This window comes from Leptopilina heterotoma, unplaced genomic scaffold (genome assembly GCF_015476425.1).
Source record: "Leptopilina heterotoma isolate Lh14 unplaced genomic scaffold, ASM1547642v1 Lhet_114, whole genome shotgun sequence".
NCBI lineage: Eukaryota > Metazoa > Arthropoda > Insecta > Hymenoptera > Figitidae > Leptopilina > Leptopilina heterotoma.
Window position 1 is genome coordinate 1,606,115 of NW_025110833.1, and position 24,839 is coordinate 1,630,953.

The 24,839-nt window shown below is 22.4% G+C and overlaps 1 protein-coding gene across 3 annotated transcripts in view; it reads left to right on the plus strand.

Moving 5' to 3' along the window:
* Positions 1–24,839, plus strand: part of LOC122507350 (epithelial discoidin domain-containing receptor 1-like) — a 267,483-nt gene that overhangs the window by 149,119 nt on the left and 93,525 nt on the right. For all 3 annotated transcript variants that reach the window (XM_043620013.1, XM_043620026.1, XM_043620020.1), the window contains one exon: positions 1,917–2,022. In XM_043620013.1, the coding sequence (XP_043475948.1) occupies positions 1,917–2,022 (106 nt within the window). The remainder of the gene's footprint in view (positions 1–1,916; positions 2,023–24,839) is intronic.

Below are 24,839 nucleotides of genomic sequence, written 5' to 3' on the forward strand. Positions count from 1 at the left end.
AGGAATTTAATTATTTTCATAAATAATAAAACTAATCGCAGAATTTCAATTATTTTTAATAAAATTTAATTCGCATTCCTCGATAAATGTAATTATTGTTAAGAATATTATTAAAATTCGTCGAAAGAATTCAATTATTTCTAGAAACTAAAAAAAATCTTCTCAAGAATTCAATTATTTTCAAAAGTAATAAAATTTTTCAAAGAAATTAAATTATATTCAAAATTTTAATAAAATTCCTGGCAAAATTTCAATTATTTTCAAAAATTTTCATCAATTTAATGATTATTATTATATCAATTATTTAAAAAAAAATTTCCTAGAGAATTCCAGTATTATAAAGTATTTAATAAAATTCTACACAAAGCTTTAATTATTTCCATAAAATAATAAAAATTTCACAAAAATTCAATTATTTACAAATTTTTTATAAATTTTTTCGCAATATAATTGAATTATTTCTCTAAGTCATAAAATTTTATTTAGGAATTTAATTATTTTCACAAACAATAAAACTCATCGTAAAATTTCAATTATTTAAAAAAAAATTTTTTTCGAATTCCTTGATGAATGTAATTATTATCAAAAATTTTATTAAAATTTGTCAAACGAATTCAATTATTTAAAAATTTGTTCATAAAATTCTTTATGAGAATACAAATTTTAAGATAAATAAATAAATTTTAAATTTTAAGAAACATTCAAATATTCAATAAATTATTTTTTAATAGTTGAATAATTGAATTCTTGTAGAATTTTCTAAAAAAATTGATAGGAAAATGGAGTTCTGTTAAAAACAAGTGAATTTGAAAATTCTCAAAACACTTTCAAAAATTATTCAAAATAATGGATGTATAGAAGAATTTTAGTTAAAACCACGAAAAAAAAATATAATACAATTTTTATCAAATTTTTCGAAAAAGTAATTATTCTTAAAAATTTGATTAAAAATCTTTGAAAGAATTAAATTATTTAAAAATATGATGATAAGATTCTTTATGAGAATTGAATTTTAAGAAACATTCAATAATTCAATCAATTATTTTATTTTTGTATTTAAATAATTGAAATCTAGTAGAATTTTCTAATAAAAATTGATTTAAAAATGTATTTCAATTAAAATTTTAAATTATAATTGAATATTTAAAGCAATAAAGCGTGAATTTTTATAAATAATTCAATTTTGAAATTAATGTTTTTGAAAAAGTGTAATTGAATTTTTTTTATATTCTTTGAAGTTTTTATTCTCTAATATATATTTAATTGAAGAATTTGCGAATAATTGAATTTTCCTAAAATTAAATATTCTAAAGAAATAGTTTTGAAAATTGTCGAAGAACTTTTTCGAAAATTAATTGATTTAAAGAAACACTTTAGTGAAAATTTCTTAAAAATAATAATTGAATTGAAATGGTGAAAATAATTTTGAAGACTCGGAGTTATCGATATCTTCATCTTTTATAGTTATGAAAAATTTAATTTATACTTTTAAGTAAAATGTTATCTTATTTGACTCGGACTTCATGTTACAGTTAAACCTGTCGGAATGCAACTCTACTTTTAAAATTTTTTTTTTGTATTCAAAACTGTCCAACAAGAATTATTTTTACTTAGTACTAGAATATTGTAAAAATATGATAAAAAATTAAATTATAAAAACTATTTGTTAAGGATTGTATATTGTAATAAAATTTGAAAAGTTGAGTTGCATTCTGACAGGTTTCACTGTATATATAAATATAAAACATTGGGGAAAACCCTTTCGGTCAGTTGGCTATTTAATCGCTTATGATTCCCCTTTATGTGCATACATATAAACATAAATCTGAAACCTTTTGCCCTTAGGCCTCTTTGAAACAGTGCTATGATTCCCACTCGATATATTGTTTAACAGTTATTATATATTATGTTTTCAGCACAATGCATTGCACCGCTGGGCATGGAGTCAAAAGCAATACCGGATGCCGACATCACTGCAAGTTCCAGTTACGACAGCAGCAACGTTGGACCACATCAGGCTCGGTAAGTTTTTTACCTCTGATTTTAATATTTATTTATTTATTATTTTTTTGCCCTTTTAACTCTGTGACTTCGAGGTTTAAATCTCTTAACCAACTTCTGTTAGTTGGGAATTTTTTTGCCTAAATTTTAAGATTTCTCTTTAACTGAATTTGAAACTTTTTAATTTTAAATTATTTTAATTTTATTTTTAAAGTTTTTTACTCTCCGATCGAAGTGGGAAAAATTTTTTAAACGCATTTCGGAATATTTCTAATTAGGAAATTAGTTATTTAAGTCAATTTTTTAAACGACGAATATTTTCGTAATTACATTTTATTGTAGATTTGTAGATCAGTAGTTAAAGTCAATTTAAGTCAGACGAAGATTTTCCTGGTCTTTTCCTTAAAATTCAGTAGTTAAAGTCAATTTTAGTCAGACTAAAATCAATTATTATCAATTATTAATCAATTATTTCTCAATTATTTTTAACTTGACAATCAGTATAGTTCAAATTAAGTTTTGAATGATTTTTGTAATTATTTTATATTTGAAATCAATAGTTAAAGTCAACTTTAGTCAGTCGAAATTTTACTTGATTGTTTCCTTAAAATTCAATAGTACAAGTTAATTTTAGTCAAACAAAGTTTTTCGTAATTATTCTAAATTTTAATTAAGTAGTTAGAGTCAATTTTATTCAGACTAAGCGTTTCTCAATTTTTTTAAACTTGTTAATCAGTGGTTCAAATTAATTTAAGTTTAACAAAGGTTTTGATAATGATTCTTAACTGGAAATCAGTAATTAAGGTCAATTTTAGTCAGACAAAGATTTTCTTCATTATTTTTACTTGAAAGCTAGTAGTTCAAGCTAATTTTAGGCAAACAAAGCTTTTGTTAATGATCCCCAACTGGAAATCAGTAGTTAAAGTCAATTTTAGTCAGACGAAGCTTTTTTCAATTATTTTTACTTGGAAATTAGTACAGTCAGGTCTCGCCAAGTGTCGTTTTCAGTAAGTGTCACGACTCAAAAAGTGTCATCGTTCAAGACCCGACAAGTGTCACTTTCCCCACTTTTTTTTACCCTCTCCAATGCTAAAAATGGACTTCCCCAAACCGGTTTGCAACATAAACCAATGAAATGACCACTTTTATTGAAGGGGCGTGGCTTTGGTCACTGACACTTACTGAGACAGACGGTCCCAAAAAATTCCCAGTGACGACACTTAGCGAGACCTGACTGTATAGTTTAAGTTAATTTTAGACAAACAAAGCTTTTGTCAATTATCTCCAAGTGGAAATCAGTAGTTAAAGTCGATTTTAGTCAGACGAAGCTTTTCCCAATTATTTTTACTTGAAAATTAGTAGTTCAAGTTAATTTTAGACAAACAATGCTTTTCGCAATAATTAACTGAAAATAAGTAGGTAAAGTCGATTTTAGTCAAACAAAGCTTTTCTCACTTATTTTTACTTGAAAATCAGTAATTCAAGTTAATATTAGACAAACGAAGCTTTTCCTATTTATTCTAAACTGGAAATCAGTAGTCAAAGTCAATTTTAGTCAGACAAAAATTATTTTTTAAGTTATGTTAGAATAACTAAAAGTTTTCGTAACTAATTCATTTGGGCAAATTTGACTATTTTCTAAGTTTATTATTTTTAACGAATTACTGAAGCAAAAAATTATCCAAGATTTTATCAATAGTTATTTTTAACTAATTCCGATTTAGAGAGCACGTAGTTGAATTTTTTCTGTAAATATTTTCCAGCATGAAATTCAAATCAAATTCACTTTATTGATAAAAAAAAAAAATCATTTATAATAAAGTGGCAAAAACTTTGAAAAATAGGGAAATAATTTTTACATTTTCGATCGTTTTTCGTTTTTATTTATTTATTTATTTTTTTGAATGTGAAATGAACGCATGTGGATAAAAATAAAGTTTATATTCATTACGCGAAATATCAGGAACAAATTGGAACGTGTGTTTTAATTGAGTACATATATATACAGCACCATGAGCATATAATATAAATTCTGCTACATTTTTTATTTTATTTTTTTTTATTTTCGTTTAAATACAAGTATTCGAGTATATATACTTGTATCATTTATACTTGAATTAACCAATTAACTTATGATGTTTATCGTTTATTTCAATGTTTGCCGTTAACACGGTATGTACATATAATATAATATTCTTCATTTTCGATCATAATTTATTTTTATATATGCTATACCATCTCAAATCATTTTTCTTTGCGAATTTTTTTCTTTTTTTTAATTTTTGATCAAAATTATCCTGTCGCATGGTATGGGGCGTGGTTGCAATTAAACGAATGCTTGATTCGATACACTTAATTGCAATGGACAGCAAGCTATTTATTCTCATATCGTAAGTTTCTATAATGTACAATGGTGCAGTATCTCCATTTTGTACTTGTCGGATTCTTGTTTCGTTTGTTTGATATTTAATGACAGGTGACGTGAGTAAATGGTGTAGTTTTTTTATAAATGTAGTATATTCAACAATTATGAATTTTAAAAAATATTTTTTAGTTAATCTAATCCCGTTTTTTTTAAAAAAGGTCAGTAAAGTCCGTAATTTGATTAAGAAAAGACGAAAAGTTTGTAAATTGAACGATATAATTTGGAGAATTTTAGAGAAATTACAAATGATTGTAGAAATTCAATTTTATTCAAAAGTAATAAAATTCTTCGCAAAAATTCAACTATGTTCAAAAATTTTTTTAAATTCTCATCAAAATTTCAATTATCTTTATAAATATCAAAATTCCTCTCCGAAATTCAATTATATTCAGGAATTTTTATAAAATTCATTGTAAAATTCAATTATTTTCATAAAGAATAATATTCATTGTAAAATTCAATTATTTTCATAAAGAATATTATTCAATGTAAAATTCAATTATTTTCATTGTAATTATTTTTAAAAAAATTTCTTAATTCATTGATTTGTATGTCTATTATTTGAATAAAATTTTTCAAAAGAATTCAATTATTTAAAAACAATTTTGGCAAAATTGTACATGAATATTCAATTATTTTCTAAAATAATGAAAATTTCACAGGAATTCAATTATTAAAAATATAGAATTTGAATAGACTTTTTCGAAAAAAAAGTCAATTATTTGAAACTTTTTTATAAAATTCTAGACAGTAATTCAATTATTTTTAAAAAATTTTAATCAAATTCCTCAGAAAATGTAATTATTTTTAAAAATGTTATTAAAATTCGTCCAAAGAATTCAGTTATTTAAAAATTTGTTGATAAATATTTTAAGAAACATTCAATTATTCAATAAATTATTCATATTTGTATTTAAATAATTTCATAGAATTCTCGTCAAAATTTCCATTATTTTCAAAAATAATAAAATTATCCTCCTAAATTCAATTATTTTCAAAAATTTTAATTTATTTTTTTTATTTGGACCCAAGGCCACAATATAAACAATTTTATTTGACAAAAATTAAGGTCCTGAAAACACTCTACGTTTCAAAAATTTTAATAAAATCCTTGGCAAAAATTCAATTATTTTAAAAAACTTTCCTCAATTCGATGATTTTTAATATATATTTACTACTTTAAGAAAATTTTCCAAAAGAATTCAATTATTTAAAAAAGTTTTTAATAAAATTCGCAAATATTTAATTCTTTTCATAAATAATAAAAAATTCACAGAAATTTAATTAATTATTTACAAATTTTTTATAAATTTATTCGCATTAATTCAATAGGTATTTATTTTCATAAGTAAAATATAGAATTTTTTCATAAACATTTGATTAAAAAATGGATTTCAGTTAAAATTTTAGATTATAATTGAATATTAAAAGCAATATAGCGTGAATTTGTAGAAATAATTGAATTTTGAAAGTAATTTTTTTGAAAAAGTTTAATTGAATTTTTTTTATATTATTTAAAGTTTTTATTTTCTAACATTTATTTAATTTAAGAATTTACGAATAATTCAAATTTTGAAAAATTGAATTGTAAACAAATGAATTTGAAAATTGTCAAACAACTTTTTTAAAAATTATTGAAAATAATGGATTTATAGAAGATTTTTATTAAAAAATTCAATTTTGAAAAAGTTGCAAATTATTGCAAAAATTCAATTTTTTTAAAAGTAATAAAATTCTTCGCCGAAATTCAATTATATTCAAAATTTTTTTTAAATTCTCGTCAAAATTTCAATTCTCTTTAGAAGTAATTCAATTCTTCTCCGTAATTTAATTATTTAAAAAAATTTTAATAAAATTCTTGGCAAAATTTTAAATATTTTCAAAAATTTTCCTCAATTTAATGATTTTCAACATTTTTATTATTTTAATAAAATTATCCAAATGAATTCACTTATTTAAAAAAATTTTAATAAAATTCTACGCCAACCTTTAATTACTAATTTTTTATAAATTTCTTCGCAATCTATAATTAAATTATTTTTCTAAATAATAAAATTCTGTTTAGGAATTCAATTATTTTCATAAATAATAAAACTCATCGCGGAATTTCAATTACTTTTAATTAAATTTCTTTCGAATTCCCTGATAAATGTAATTATTATTAAAAATTTTATTAAAATTCGTCAAACGAATTCAATTATTTAAAAATTTGTTGATCAAATTCTTTATGAGAATACAAATTTTAGGAATCTTTTAAATATTCAATACATTATTTTTTTTTTGTATTTAAATAATTGAATTCTAGAAGAATTTTCTCATAAACATTTGATTTAAAAGTGGATTTCAGTTAAAATTTTAGATAATAATTAAACATTTAAAGCATTATAGCATGCATTTTTAGAAATAATTGAATTTTGAAATTAATTTTTTTTATATTATTTGAAGTTTTTATTTTCTAATATTTATTTAATTGAAGAATTAATGAATAATTGAAGTTTCGTAAAATTGAATATTGTAAAGAAATGGATTTGAAAATTGTCAAAGAACTTTTTCGAAAATTATGAAAAATAATCGATTTAAATTTTAAAGAAGAGATTTTAATTAAAAATTCTTAAAAATAATAATTGACTTGATAATGATTTTATCACACGGTCATCTTTAATTATTATAAAACAAGAAGTTTTATAGTTATGAAAAAATTTATAGTTTTAAGTAAAATGTTCTCTTATATTTGATTCGGACTTGTTATATTTTTGTCAGTTACTGGTCCGTAATTTTTCATTTTTGTTCCATAAAGTCCGTATTTTTAAATACTTTCTATATGTTTCGAGCCCCGAATTGGTCAAAAGTAACTAATTCAGAATTCGAAACCTAATGAGAATTTTTTTAAGCGCACTACTCACCAAATATCGAATTATCAATCAAAGTATCAGAAAAGGAAAAAAGAAGCATCTTTTGAGAAAATTGGACTCGTTTCGCAAATCTCTTGTATATATATAAAAATATAGGTATATAATTTTCTTTTTGCTTGCGGTAGCCATTTGAGTGAGAGTGAATCGCTTTTTAAAAAGAAAGGTGCCACCGCGAAATTTTAGGGCGTGGATTCTTTAAGGCACCCTTTTTATCCAGTTTAACTTGTTGATTTAGCCTCGGGGTTCAAAATTATTATTTTCAAAAAAAAAGAAAGAGAGAGAGAGAGAGAAAAGGAATAAAAAACTCGACACCTTATTTGAAATCAACCCAGAGGCAATTGCGGTATTAAATTAGATGGTGACGAACTGAGGTCCATTTTCGCGGTCGAGGCCCTGCATCCTTCGCATCGAGAGCTCGAGTGGACCATTCAGCCATGATATTGTCTGCTGTAATGGAATGTATTAATATCAGAGCGGGCCCAGCCATAGAGAGAGAGAGAGAGAGGGAGCCACATGAAAAAAGGATAAGTTGAAAAGAGAGGATGAAATATATATGAAGAGAGAGATAGAGAGAGAGAGAGAGAGAGAAAAGTGGGGTCAGACACGGAGATGTGCTGCTCTCGAATGCTGTAGACCTCCAGCAGTTGGTGCTGAACGTCCCATGGGAGAAGCTTATAAAGCGTATACCATTACCGGACCAACAACTCGATGTGCCTGCCACTGCATTAATACGTAACTGGATGAAACGTGTGCAACCTCAATTTCATATTCATACACTGTCCAGACACATGCATTACGATTAATCTTCCTCTATACTGACCCTTCTTTAATATGCACAAATTTCGATGATGAATCAACATTTCGGATTATATATTTTAGCTACATGTGTCTGTCTATGTATATTGTGTTGTTTTCAACACGCAACATGTAATTTTCATGCATGTTGCGCATTTCAATTTCCGGGCTTGTTTTGTATACAGGGTATTTTGAAAATGTTTCTTGTGTTTATTTTGGCAAAATGAAACGTGATTTTTCATAGTTAACATCATATGTCGATTCCATTGATAGTATAAGTTCACTGAGAAAAGAAATTATTTGATTCAAACAAATTTTGTTTAAATCAAACTTAAAATATCTTTGCCATACAGTCAAACATATTTAAGTTTAATTCAAACATATTTTCTGGTTCAGTTTAAGAGATTATATATTGAAATCAAATATAAATTGTGATTGATTTTAAATTATCTGTAGTCAACTTTTAAGTTTGATTCAAACATAAAATTTTTAAACATAATTTTTGTTTAAACCGTAACAGAAAATATGTTTGAATTAAATATAATTATTCAAACAAATAATACTTTTGAATCAATGCAGTAAATATTTTCTATATATTGAGATTAAACTTGCAAACTAATTTCAATTAAACAAAATCGTCTAACATTATTTTTGTGTTTCATTTAAGTATAATGTTTTCTCAGTGTTGGATTGATATACTCTCTAAATCGGAATTAGATAACAATTACTAATTATTAGTAAAATCGTGGCTGACTTTTTGCAACGGCAATTAGTAAAAAATAACTGATTGTTAGTAGAAAATGACTAATTATTAGTATAACAATGAAGGGAGTTAAAATTTACACAGTAACAGAGTGTCTACTGGTCCTTGAAGTCCTGTAAATGTCCTGGAAATTAAAAAAATGTCCTTAAATGTCCTGGATTTTGAACTTTTGTCCATGAATTTTCCATATTTTGCTTTTCAATATTCAATAATTTAAAAGTTTTACTCAAATTTAAAAAAATAATTTTTTTGATCCATCAAAAAATAATTTCAATTTGTCCAGAGATGTTAACTATTTCAAATAAATCTATTTCAAATGCAAAATAGAAAATGCAAAATGCCTATTTTCATTTTACATTTTAAATGCATTTGCCGAAAACCATTTTGCATTTTGATTTGAAATGGTTTTTTTCATTATTTTGTATTTGAAAATGCAAAATACAAGAAAATTTTTTTTATATTGTAGCAATTTTTTCTTTTAAGGAGATTCTTCGGCTAATTCATTTTCTTTTAAATTTTACCAAACTTTATGGGAAAATATTCATTTTTACATACTAAAAATGGAAATTTTCAGGTTCAAAGTTTTAATATTTACATAGGATTTCACATCAAGCATTCGAAAATGAGATATTTTATTTAATTGCTAAAAAAGTTTTCTTACAATTTTTTCAAAAAATTAGTTTATTGTATAAAGTCAAATTAATAGAATAATATATAAAACAGTTTCATAAGGGATACAATCTTATTTTATGGAAAAGTCAAAAAGTTACGTAAAAATAAAGTTCATTTAAAAAAAAGCATTTTATTTTGTAAAACCATTTTGAAAATGCGTATTTTCTATTTTGCATTTGAAATAACTTTTTGAAAACTATTTTATATTTGAAATACTTTTTGTGATACCATTTAGTATTTAACATTTTAAATAGGTTTTAAGACCCATTTTTAACATCTCTGAATTTGTCATTTGATTAAAGAATTTTAAATCAAAGATTTTAATTTTAAATTTTTTCAATATTCAATTATTTCTAAAAATTCACTCTATAATATTTTTAATATTCAATTATAATTTAAAATTTTAAGTGAAATTCATTTTTAATCAATTTTTATTGGAAAATTTCCCGAGAATTCAATTATTTAAATACAGAAATAAATAATTTATTCAGTAATTGCATGTTTTTTAAAACTGAATTTTTATGAAGAATTTTATTAAAATGTATTATTTGTGAAAATAATTGAATTCCAGAGAAAAATTTTATTATTTATGAAAATAATTGATTTCTTGTGAAGAATTTTATTCAAATTTTTTTAAATAATAATTAAATTTTTCAGAATTTTTTAAAACTTTTTCAAAAAAATTCAATTTTATCCAGAAATTTTATTAAAAAATTAAAAATAATTGAAATCTGACAAAGAATTAAAAAATTTTTTTTTTAAATAATTAAATTTTAGTGAAAATATTTATTTTTGAAAAATAAATTGAATTCTTGGGAAGAATTTTATTAAAATTTCTTAAATAATTGAATTTTTTAGAAGAATTATATTTTTTACGAAAATAATTAAATTGTTTCGAAGAGTTTTACAAACATTTCTGACAATAATTATATTTGTAGAAAAATATTGTATTTTACGAAAATAACTGTATTTCATGACCGATTTCATGATAGTTTTTCAAATTTATAAAGTATTTTATCAAAATTTTTAAAAATAATTGAATTCTCAAGAAAGAAAATAATTGATTTCTATCGAAGAATTTTATTTAATTTCTTTTAAATAATTGAATTCCTATAAAAAATGTATTATTTGTGAAAATAATTGAATTCTTAAGAAGAAATGTATTGGAAACAATTGAATTGTATAGAAAAATTTTATTAAAATTGCAATTTAATGAACTAAATCTTGTAAAGAATTTTGTCAGCAGTTTTTTAAATAATAGAATTATTAAAAGAATTTTATTTAAATTTTTTGAAATAATTGAATTTCTCAGAATATTATTTTCAATTTTCTTTATATATTAGAATTCTTTCGAGAAACTTCATTAAAAAATTTAAAATAATTGAATTGATGCGAAGAAATTTATAAAAGAAATTGGTAAGTAATTGAATTCCTGTTAAATTTTTATTACAATTTTGTTTAAATAATAGAATATAAAATTCATATAAAATATAAAGATATAAAAAATAGTTGAAATGAGGAGAATTTTTAAAAATAATTGAAATTCTAACAAGAATTTTATTAAATTTTTTGAAAATAATTGAATTTTGGAGAAGAATTTTATTATTTATAAAGATAATTAAAATTTTGACGAGAATTTTAAAAAAATTTTGAACATAATTGAATTTATGCGAAGTTATTTAAAAGTTATTAAAAAAGAAATTATTGTCAAAAATAGAAAAAATTGAAGGGTTCGTATTAAAATTCTTGACAATTTCATAGTTTATAAGGCAAACAAAAAAGAAACCAAAATCCAGAATTTTCCTATAAATTCTAAAAATTTAATTTTTTCCAGTACTTTTAGTAAAAAACCCTGACTTTTCCTTGAATTCTTTGACTTCCCTGACTTGTGGCAACCCTGTTACACATATAAACGTCCTGGAAAAATAAGAAATCTGTCCTGGAATGTCCTGAAAATGTCCTGGAATTTTAAGTCATATTTTCAGTAGACACCCTGAGTAAAAATAAGAATTAACTTCAAAAGGGAGTTAATTTAATAATTAACTCCCTTTTGGAGTTGATTCTTAACTCGAAAAATTTCACTCCCAACTAGTGACCGTCAACTCCCTAAATTTTTTACAGTGTAAAAATAAAAAATTAGTTCGCTCATTAAATTTTTAATTTTCACCAATTTTTTACTCATTGAATTAATTATAAAAAAAATTTATTTTGCAAAACCAAAATCAAATTCGTAATGACCAATGCCAACAGGGTTGCCACAGGTTAGGAAAGTCAGAGAAAGTAGAATTGGTCTAGGGAAGTCAGGAAAAAGTCAGGTATTTTTATAAAAAGTACAGAAAAAAATTAAATTTTTAGAATTCATAAAAAAATTCTGAATTTTTATGTGTTTTTTTCTTGTTTGCCTAATAAACTATAAAATTATTCCAAGAAATCATTATTTTTTTCTATTTCTGACAATAATTTCTAATTAAATAACTTCATTCATAAATAGATGAACTTCAAAAGGTATTAATTTGAAATTTTATAAAACTTCAATTTTGAATGTGTTTAATTAGAAATTTTAAGTAACTTGGGTTTTTAAAAAAAATTTAATTATCTAGATATAAATAATAAAATTCTTCTCCGAAATTCAATTATTAAAAAAAAAATAATAATAAATTTCTTAGCAAAATTTCAATTATTTTCAAAAATTTTCTCTATTAAATAATTTTCAAAATCGACTATTTTAATAAAATTTTCCCAAAGAATTCAATTATTTAAAACAAATTTTAATAAAATTCTACGAAAACATTTAATTATTTTCATAAATAATTCAATTGTTTTCATTAATAATAAAATTCTTTTTAGAAATACAATTATTTTCATAAATAATAAAATTCTTTTTTAGAATTCAATTATTTTCCTAAAAATAATAAAACCTATTGCAGAATTTCAATTATTGTTAATACAATTTTAATCGAATTCTTCGAAAAAATTCTTAAAAATTGTATTAAAATTCGTCAAAAGAAAAAGAATTCAGTTATTTAAAAATTTATAAATGAATAATTCTTTATGAGAATTCAATTTTATGAAACATGCAATTTAAATTTTAGATTATCATTCAATATTAAAAGCATTAGAACGTAAATTTTTAGATATAATTAAATTTTGAAAAAGTTTCAAATTAAAATCTTTGAAAATCTGAATTTTTTATATTTTTAACTATAACAATTCTGTGGAATTAATTTTTTGGAGAAACTTTAATTACGGATTTTTTTAAAATTTATTTAATTAAAGAATTTACTAATAATTAAAATTTTGTAAAATTGAATTGTAAATTTCAATTATCTTTATAAATAATAAAATTCTCCTCCGAAATTTAATTATATTGAAAAAATTTAATAAATTTCTTGGAAAAATTTTAATTATTTTCAAAAATGTTCTCTATTCAATGATTTTCAATATCGACTATTTTATTACAATTTTCCAAAAGAATTCAATTATTTAAAACAAATTTTTATAAAATTATACGAAAACATTTAATTATTTTCATAAATAATCAAAATATCATAGGAACTCAATTGAGGAGCTGGATTCTATAACCGGCTCTTCGCTCGAACTCACGCAGAAGATAGTCCCTTCGTCATTTATGTCATGAAAATTTAAAAGTCAAAAAAAAAATATTTAAAAATTATGACGTTGTAGAGGAGAAAAAAATACATCTTTTTTCTATTTACAATTTTGTTCTAGAATGCAAGTTATTAATACTAAAAAATAAAAACTAAAAATTTTTTTTCTGAAAAATTAATTACCTTTTGATAAATATATCGTCATTTCTCAGTCAAATATTAATGAAATGAACCGATTTTTTTTAGGCATGCACAATATATCTTACCGAAGCCCACAAGCCAAAGTAAAGTAAAAAAAAACAAATTGTTTATTAATTATTAATTTTGAAAGTTGTTATTTACAACAACAGGAATTTCAATTTTCAACGAGAAAAAGTATGCGACGAAATTTCACATTATGAAAACTTCTCGCGAGAAAGTTTTTCCTTTATTATTCAGGAAGTTTTTCCAAAAAGAATTAAACCGATTCGATGAGAAATAAAGAAAATAAAAGAAAAATAGCGAAACAGTATTTTCGTTCGCAGCGAAAACCCTGTTCGGCAGCCATGTTTATCATATGACTCGTAGCTTACGCACGCTCACACACTCACGCTGCTGTGTAAAATAGAAATGTGTGCGTGCGTACGTTACAAGTCATATGACAAACATGGCTGCCGAACAGGGTTTTCGCTGCGAACGAAAATACTGTTTCGCTATTTTTCTTTTATTTTCTTTATTTCTCATCGAATCGGTTTAATTCTTTTTGGAAAAACTTCCTGAATAATAAAGGAAAAACTTTCTCGCGAGAAGTTTTCATAATGTGAAATTTCGTCGCATACTTTTTCTCGTTGAAAATTGAAATTCCTGTTGTTGTAAATAACAACTTTCAAAATTAATAATTAATAAACAATTTGTTTTTTTTTACTTTACTTTGGCTTGTGGGCTTCGGTAAGATATATTGTGCATGCCTAAAAAAAATCGGTTCATTTCATTAATATTTGACTGAGAAATGACGATATATTTATCAAAAGGTAATTAATTTTTCAGAAAAAAAATTTTTAGTTTTTATTTTTTAGTATTAATAACTTGCATTCTAGAAAAAAATTGTAAATAGAAAAAAGATGTATTTTTTTCTCCTCTACAACGTCATAATTTTTAAATATTTTTTTTTTTGAGTTTTAAATTTTCATGACATAACTGACGAAGGGACTATCTTCTGCATGAGTTCGAGCGAAGAGCCGGTTATAGAATCCAGCTCCTCAATTATTTACAAAAAATTCAATTATTTTTAAATTTGTTAGAAATTTCTTTGTAATAATTCCATTATTTTCATAAACTACACAATTTTTTATTACAGAGATTCAATTATTTTCGTAAATAATAAAATTCTGTTGAAAAATTCAATTATTTTCATAAATAATAAAACTCATAGCAGAATTTCAATTATTTTTAATTCAATTTCAAATTTCAATCGCATTTCTCGAAAAAATGTAATTATTATTAAAAATTTCATTAAAATCCGTCGATAGAATTTTGATTTAAAAATTTATTGATAAAATTCTTTATAAGAATTCAATTTTGAGAAACATTCAATTAGCTATTTAATAAATTATGTATTTTTGTATTCAATTATTTAAAATAAATAAATAAATCATTAAATTTTCGGAGAATTTTCTAATAAATATTGATTAGAAAATGGATTTCAGTTAAAATTTTCGATAATAATTCAACATTAAATGCATTACAGCGTAAATTTTTAGAAATAATTTAATTTTGAAAAGGTTTTAAATTAAAATCTTTGAAAATCTGAATTTTTCATACTTTTAATTTTAACTAACAATTCTGCAGAATTAATTTTTTTCAAAATGTTTAACTGAATTTTTTAAAAATTATTTCATGCTCGTATTTTTTAATATATAATTAATTGAAGAATATTCGAATAAACGAAATTTCGTGTAAAATTGAATGTTGTAAACAAATAGATTTGAAAATTATTAAAAAACTTTTTAAAAAAATTATTAAAAATAATTGATTTAAAGAAAAATTTTAATTAAAAATTCTAAAAAATAATAATTGAATAGAATTGATGAAAATAATTTTTGAAGAAGTTACAGTAATAATATTCTTTTATAATATAAAATAATGATTTCATCACTCGGTCATGTTTAATTATTATAAAATATGAAGAAATCGATCACTCCGAGTCGAAGACTCAAAAAGTCGAAGACTCAAAAAAGATTTAAATTTGAATGTTTTGAAGAATATTAATTCCTACGGAAAAATAATAATTAAATATTTATTTAAAGAAGAAGTTATTGTTATTTTCGAGTAATTTTACAATTAGAGAAATTCATAAATAACAATCTTCTCTCTAAATTTGAATTAGTTAAAAATAACTAATTAGTAAATAAATAACTAAAAAAATAGTCAAATTTCACTAATTGAATTAGTTACTAAAAATTTCAGTCATTTTTGCATAACCTAAATGTGAATTTAACTAATAATTAGTCATTATTAACTATTTCATTAGTAAAATATTACTATTTATGTCAGTGACTGACTTTTTGCTTTATTTTTTTAAAATTATTTTGTAATTCTACGTCTGATTGACATAAAGAAAAATGTCGGAATTTTCTTTCGTGATTCAATGAAGAAAATAAGAATCAAAATTTCCAAGGAACACGAAGACATTAATTGTACAATTTTTTCCACACACACATACATACGTTTGAAATTGAATGAAACGATTTGAGAAATTTTCCCCTCTTGGTCATTTTAATATGTCACACAACGGTCTGGAGGTAAATTGATTGAATAAAATCCTGGACATTTGACTTAAATTATCCAACGCGAGTATATACGCTATATACACACACTGAAAATTCCAATGCAGACAGAAGTCGATGAAATTAACTCCTGGACTATGCATTATCTATAACTTTTCTCTCGACACCAGGAGCATATATTGTGATTTATGCAAAAGATTTCTCGCAAAAAAAAAAAGAATTTCCTCGTTTTCCTGCATCCTAAAGATTGACAGTTTCCACGTGCTTGAAATATTCAAAAACGACGAGTTTATCCACTCTTTTCAAATGTTACCTGCTCGGAATTTTCAATAAATTATTTCCTTCCAGAAATATTATTTTATAAAAATCTTTATTTTTGAATTAGGTTTTCTTTTTAACTGTTGAAAGTTAATTGATTATTTCTGTTTTTGAATTTTGTATTCTTTTGTTCTTTCTAAGCGTTGAACTTTCTTTTTGAATTTTTGCAAAAAGATGATTTTCTGAAGAGAAAAAAATGTTGGTAGCTAATAAGGATGTTAGGATGTTAGCAACTTGAAATTTTAAATTTGCTCTAGTGCTTATTTTTGCTATGTTATTTATGCAGCAGTTTTCTGACTCTCTCTCTCTCTCTCTCTATCTTCGGAACTATCACCGAAAATAGACTGACTTTAAGCGGCTATAAATATTAAAAGATCACTTCCTTGGCTTTACAACTCATCCCTTCTACCATGACTGATGCAGTTTAACTAAATAGCTCAAAACTGAACATTTTCTGTGAATTCTAAAATGAAATGGTCCCTAAAGGGGTTAATTTATCAGGCAAAATTTGCATAAATCGTCACTGTTAATGCTCAAAGTCAGTTTGCAACAAAAGTTGCGAGAGAAAACAGGAAATTCTATTTTATTTTTTGCGAGCTTTTAACTTTTTGTCTCTTCACTTTTGATATTAACGGAAGGAAGTTGTTATATTGTGTTTCTTCAATTTTTTTTTTTTCAAGTCCAATTTAGAAACAAATTATACTTTCATATGATAATTGTAGTATTAAACTTTACAAACAATAAATTTTAGACGTTCTGACATTAAATTTTATGGAAATAAACTTTTTCGAAAATTAACTTTTTCGAAATTTTTTTCTAAATTTAGAGAAATTAACTTTTCAGGGAATTTTTTTTTTAAATTTTATGGAAATTAACTTTTATGAAAATTAACTTTTTTTTCAATTTTACGAAAATTAATTTGAAATTTAACTTTTCCAGAAATTAACTTCTTTGGAATTTTTTAAAAATTTTACAAAAATTAACTGTTTGTAAATTAACTTTTTAGTTAAAGAAATAATGCATTTTGTAACATATTTATTTTTCTATACTTGATATTTTTGTATTTTTGTAACAGTTGACCTGTTTTTTTATTGTCTTTTTATTTTTATATTTTACTTTATTAAAAACCGGATCAAATTAATTTCCCTGAATATTTAAATCAAGAACAATAATTTAATTTAAAAAAATTAATTAAGATGGGCATAAAATTAAAAATTAATTAATTAATTTAAATTTGTACCGAAATTAATTACTTTTTGCACAAGTACTGTATTTTCTAACCCATTTGTATTTTAGTATTTACTCGATATTTTTATATTTTTGTAACATTTGACCCGTTTTTTCTTGCCTTTTTATTTTTATACATTTCTTTATAAAGAACCGAATCAAATTAAATTCTCAGGATTTTGAAATCAAAAATAACAGTCCAATAAAAAAATTTAATTAACCGTTCAATGTAATTTGAATTTTATTTTTGAATTGTAACAAGATTATCGACTGCTGAGACATGGAGAAAAAACGATATGATATCAATATGTAATTGATTCTTCTATTTACGAATACAGTCTATCAATTTTAATTTTACTTCGCCTCTTTTTTCTATTTGAAAACTATTTTTATTGGTTTAGTAAATTATAACAGAGACTTACATAGTCTTTTATTTTTTTTATATCTGGTTAGTTTCCATTGTATTTTTATCATCTAAATACGATTTTTGGGTATTTACCCCCACTTTTCTCAAAATCCTGACGTGATGGACAATTTTGGAACCCAGGATCGTGTTTAGAGGACAAAAATATGTAGAAAACCACTACAATGTCAAAAATAAGGAAAATCTATTTTTTTATCTTTACCCCCACTTTTTTCAAAATCCTCTACTTTTTTCTATTTGTCGCATATAGAAGTTAAAGTACAGATTTGAAGCATTTTTTAAAAAAAAATTTGAAATTTGCTCTATATTTTCGTAAAATAGAACATTTCTGTAAAAATAAAGTATTATTTTTTTAAATTTTCAAAATTTGATGTATTTACAATTGCGTTTACAATTTTCATAAGTAGATGAACTTCAAAAGATTTAATTTGAAATTTTGTAAAATTTCAATGAATTTAATTAGAAATTTTAAAAAACTTATAGTTTAAAAAAATTTTAAAAACTAAAATTCTTCTGAAATTAGTTCAATTTTTTAATATATATTTAACTGATTATTAAAAATAATGGATTTATAGAAGAATTTTAGTTAAAAACACTAAAACAAATTGAATTTTGAAGTTATTACTAAAAAGGTTGAAGAAATTCAATTATTTTCAAAAGTAGTAAAATTCTTATCAGAAATTCAATTATTTTCAAAAACTTTTCTCAATTCAATGATTTTTAATATCTACTAGGTACTTTAACAAAAATTCCTAAATGAATCAAATTGGTTTAAAAAAATTTTAATAAAATTCTACGCAAACATTTCATTATTTTTATAAATAATAAAAAAAAATGTCACAAGAATTCAATTATTTACAAATTATTTTCATAAATTATTATTCAATTATTATCATAAATAATAACATTTTTTACAGGGATTCAATTATTTTCATAAATCGCAGACTTTCAATTATTTTTAATACAATTTTAATGGAATTCCTCGAAAAATGTGATATTCTTAAAAATTTTATTAAAATTTATCAAAGAAATTTAATTATTTTAAAAACTTTTGCTACAATGTATTTATTAGAATTTAAGTATTATTTTCTATAAAGTTTTAATTAAATTTCTTGAAAAAATTAAATTATTTTCAAAAATTTTAATGAATTTCTTTGTAACAATTCAATTTTTTTTCATAATAATTTTAATAATATTCTTCGCAAAAAATTTTAATACTTTCAAAAATTGGTCAAAATTAAATTATTTGCAATGTCTACTATTTCAATAAAATTTCATAAAAGAATTAAATTATTTAAAAAGACATTTTAATAAAATATTCGTCTCAAGAATTTAATTATTTTCAAAAGTAATATAATTCTTCGCAATAATCCATTTATGTTCAAAAATTTAACAAAAATTCTCGTCAAAATTTCAATTATCTGAATATAAATAATAAAATTTTTCTCCGAAATTTAATTATTTTGAAAAATTTAAATAAAATTCTTGGCAGAATTTTAATTATTTTTAATACAATTTTCATCAAATTTCTCGAAAAATGAAATTATTCTTAAAAACTTTATTAAAATTTGTCAAGAGAATTCAATTATTTAAAAATTTGTTGAAAAAATTCTTTATTAAAATTCAATTTTGAGAAACAACATTTTTCTTCGAAATTTAATTATTTTCAAAGATTTTAATAAAATTCCTGTCAGAATTTTAATTATTTTTAATACAATTTTCATCAAATTTCCCGAAAAATGAAATTATTCTTAAAAACTTTATTAAAATTTGTCAAGAGAATTCAATTATTTAAAAATTTGTTAATAAAATACTTTATGAAAATTCAATTTTAAGAAACATTCAATTATTAAATAAAAATATTTTTTTATATTTAAATAATTGGATTCTCGTATAGAATTTTCTAATAAATATTGATTTAAAAATGAATTTCAGTTAAAATTTGAGATTATAATTAAATATTGAAATCATTATAGCATGGATTTTTGAGAGATAATTAAATTTTCAAAAGGTTTCAAATTAAAATCATTGAAAATTTGAACTTTTCATACTTTGAATTAAGAATTCTATATAGAATTAATTTTTTTTTTTAAAGTTTAATGGAATTTTTTTGTAATTATTTAAAGTTTTTAATTTCTAATATATTTTACTGAAGAATGTCCGAATAATCGAAATTTCGTAAATTTAAATTGTAAACAAAAGAATTTGAAAATTCACAAAGAACTTTTTCAAAAATTATTTTTAAAAAATTCACTTAAAGAAGAATTTTAGTTGAAAATTCTAGAAATGAATAATTGTAATGATGAAAATAATTTTTCAAGAAGAACTTTTTCAAAAATTATTTTTAAAAAATTGACTTAAAGAAGAATTTTTGTTGAAAATTCTAGAAATGAATAATTGTAATGATGAAAATAATTTTTCAAGAAGAACTTTTTCAAAAATTATTTTTAAAAAATTGACTTAAAGAAGAATTTTTGTTGAAAATTCTAGAAATGAATAATTGTAATGATGAAAATAATTTTTCAAGAAGTTACAGTAACAAAGTAGGAAGTTTTAATTATTATAATATGATTGTTATCTTCATGTTTTATAATTATATTCTTATAATTATGTTATTGAATTTAACATTTTTGAGAATCTTAATTTTTATGAAAAAATAATAGTGATTAAATATTTATTTAAAAATGAAGTTATTGATATTTTCGAAATAATTTTCGTTTTAAAAACCTGGAAAAATTCCGGATTTTTAACCTGAAAAACCTGGAAAAGTCAGGGAATTGAAAAAGAGCAAATATGCGTGGCAGCCCTGATAGTAGATTGAGCAACTAGTGATTTATTTTCGCCATTCTTTTTAGAGGAGTTGAGAAAAGTACTACTTTCGCCACTCTGTCCAGAAGAGTTGGGAAAAGTTCCGCCACGCTTCTTTAACATGAAAAGTACTTCTTCCAGAGCAGGCGTGGGAGAAAAATATTTTTGCATTTGTTGAAATATGAAGCATCGTGGACAACAATACATTATGGAAACTAGTCCGATATCAAAAACAAAAATTTAAATTTTCGCAAAACTGTATTATTCGAAATGGAGTTTAAAATGAAAATTTGACAAAATATGTCAGCCTTCATGGAGAGAGAAATTTTGATTTTAGTATTTATTAAACCATATCCTCCAGTATGTTTAATTAATGACGTAACGAATCTAAACTTTGTGTACATAAACTGTATGCATATGAGAGAAATCTGACAGTATGACCGAGGTTTATCGTTGTCGTCTTCGCGTGTGATGAATGTAAAACATGATTATTAGCACCAGTGTATAGTCTCAGAATCCGGCCCTCTCTCATGTTACAGTAGTAGTAGTAGTTGTAGTGGTAGTATAGAAGTAACAGTAGCAGACGGCTTTGCCAAGAGTCGTATAAACGGTCCACGCAATTAGAGAAGGCGCTTCGCACACCGTTCTCGGTTCATCTTTTATTCATGCCAACCCCTTTCCCTCTGCTACCGCCCTTTTGCCAAAAGATTAAAACCAAAGCATTCCTTCTTCTTCTTCTTCTTCTTTGCTTGTAGAAGAGATAAAACACCCAAGAGGTGTATCAGTCATCATCTCATCTCGATAAGCACACACCACTTTCAAAAAAAAAATAAAAAAAAAAATATCCCCGATACGAAAAAATCAATTTGCCATCAAATGAGGGGAGCCATTTAACCTACCTATTAAATGTAATTCTGTGTGTATAAATATTTGACGAGCGAGACTGCGCCACTTGGGCATTTAATATTCACAGTAGCCTTGATGGAAATTCGATATTGTTTATTTTCCAACTCAATTCACTTAAACCAATAATCCTTTTTTTCCAACATCTGCGCATAATAAGTTTAAAATTTGGGGCAATTACTCTTTATTGGAGATTTACTTTATGGTGAGAATATTTTTTAAACTCGTTAGTGACTAATATTGATTGACTAAATTTTTTTTTTTAATGATTTTAAATGTTCACTTGTAAACTTATATTTTTCTTCAAATGGCCATAAGTTTTTGTGTTTGACAGATATTATTCTCTACGTAGTCAAAAAATGGGTTTCCACAGGTCAGGGAAATCAGGGAATTCAGGATAAAGTCAGGGAAAGTAGAATTGGTCAGGGAAATCAGGGAAAAATCAGGGATTTTTATAAAAGGTACTGGAAAAAATTAAATTTGTAGAAATCAGAATGAAAACTTTAAATTTTTTGTGTCTTTTTTCTTTTTTGTTTGCCTCATAAACTACCATGAATTCTAATACAAAACCTTCAACATTTTTTTCTAATTCTTACTAGAATGAATTTTTTTTTAATTATTTAATTATTTCAAAAGTTTTAATGCAATTATCTTGATAAATAATAAAATTCTTTACAAAAAATCAATTATTTTTAGGAATTTAAAAAAAATTCTTTACAAAATTCGATTACTTTCATAAATAACAATATTCATCACAAGAATTCAATTATTTTTAAAAGTATTAGAATTATTCTCCAAAATTTAATTATTTTTAGGAATTTTAATAAAATTCTTCGAAAAAATTCAATTATTTTTAGGAATCTTAATAAAATTCTTTGCAAAATTCAATTATTCTCACAAATAACCAAAATTCTACACAAGAATTCAATTATATTTAAAAGCATTAAAATTATTCTCTGAAATTTAAATATTTTTAGGAATTTTAATAAAATTATTCGCAAAATTCAATTATTTTTTGGAATAAACAAAATTCATCAAAACAGTTCAATTATTTTTAAAAGTATTAGAATTCTTCTCATAAATTCAATTATTTTCAAAAAGTTTAATAACATTGTTCGCAAAATTCAATTATTTTTAGTAATGAATTTCTTCGCCATCATTCAATTATTTTCATAAATAAAATTTTTACAGGGTTTCAATTATTTTCGTATAAATATAATAAAATTATTTTTTCCAATTTAATTATTTTCATAAATAATACAACTCATTGCAGAATTTCAATTATTTTTATAATACAGTTTTAAACGAATTCCTCGAAAAATATGTAAAATTATTCTTAAAAATTTTATTAAAATTCGTCGAAAGAATTCAATTATTTAAAAATTTGTTGATTAAATTTTTTATGAGAATGGAATTTTAAGAAACATTCAATTTTTTATATTTTTAACTAATTATTCTGTTTAATTAATTTTTTTAAAAAATGCAATTGTCTTGACAAATTGCAATAACAAATTCTTTAAAAAAATTCAATTATTTTTATAAATAAAAATCATCACAAGAATTCAATTATTTTCAAAAATTGAAATAAAATTCTTTTCAAAATTTCAATTATTTTCAAAAGTTTTTCGCAAATTAATAATTTTAAATATTTACTATTTTTCATAAAATTTATCAAATAATTTAATTATTGAAAAAAATTGTTAATAAAATTCTTCGCAAAATTCAATTATTTTCAGAAATTTTAATTTTATTCTTCTCAAAATTTCAATTATTTAAAGGAAATTTAATAAAAATTCTTCGTATGAATTCAATTATTTTTATAAATTATTATTCAAATTCTTCTCAGGAATTCAATTATTTGAAAAAATTTTAATAAAATTCTTAAAAAAGTTTTCAATTATTTTCAAAAATTGTTATAAAATTCTTTAATATAATAAATTTCAGTAAAATTGTAATTAAATTTCTTAAAAGAAATTAAATATTTACAAAAGTTGGTAATAAAATTCTTTGTAAAAATTAAATTCTAAGAAAAATCCAATTATTGAATAAATTATTTATTTTTGTATATTTAAATAATTGAATTAGAATTTATTAATTAATTAATAAATATATTATTATTATTATTATTATTATTATTATTATTATTATTATTATTATTATTATTTATTTTGGAATTTTCTAATAAAAATTGATTTAAAAATGAATAATTTTAGTTAAAATTTTAGATAATAATTAAATATTAAAAGCATTAGGCCCATTAGGGGGGAATATTTAGAAATAATTGAATTTTGATAAGGTTTCGAATTAAAATCTTTGAAAATCAGAATTTTTCCTACTTTTAACTAATAATTCTGCTTAGAATTAATTTTATTTTATTATTAATTCACCGGGTATATCTTTAATTAATATGAAGACATAAAGAAATCGATTACTTCGAGTCGAAGACTCGGAGTGATCGACTTCTTCATGTTTTATAATAATATTCTTATAAGTTATTGAATTTCAAAAGATTTGAATTTGAATCTTTTGAAGAATTTTAATTTCTATGGAAAAATGACAATGATTAAATATTTATTTAAAGAAAAAGTTGTTAATGTTTGGGAATAATTTTACTTTTGAAGAAATTTGTAAATAAATGTAATAGAACATTTTTTTTTTTAAATCTAATAAATTTTGGAGTTCGGTTCAATAATGTCCACTCTTCTCTATCTGTTTTTTCTTCCGTCATAATTTTGTTGTTTCTAAATATTTTTATATTCGAATCATTAGAAATGTTTTCTTCTTCTAAGTTAAGAATTTTCCTAAAAAGCAAAATATTCAAAATAATTCTCGAATAATACAGGAGAGAAAAAAATTATAAATTAACTCGTGTATAATACACAAAATTTGTTTTGACTTTAATAGTGATGATTCATATGCTTCCTTATTACTTTTGTTCTTGAGAAATAAAAGTGATTGACATCCTTCTCACAAACTCTTCTCAACATTATTGTACACAAGAAAGATCTTCACTTGTGTAAGTCTCTTTTGAATAGCAATTGACCTCTCCGCAGGCAATATATTTCAGACGATAATCGTTTATGACTTTGCCTTTGTAGTACCATGTTTATTCAAAATATTTATTGTATTCATTTTCATTATGGCCAAATGGAGAAAAAAAAATTTTTTTTAATCACTAATTTTTTCTCCATTTTAATTTTTCAACACTTATAATATTA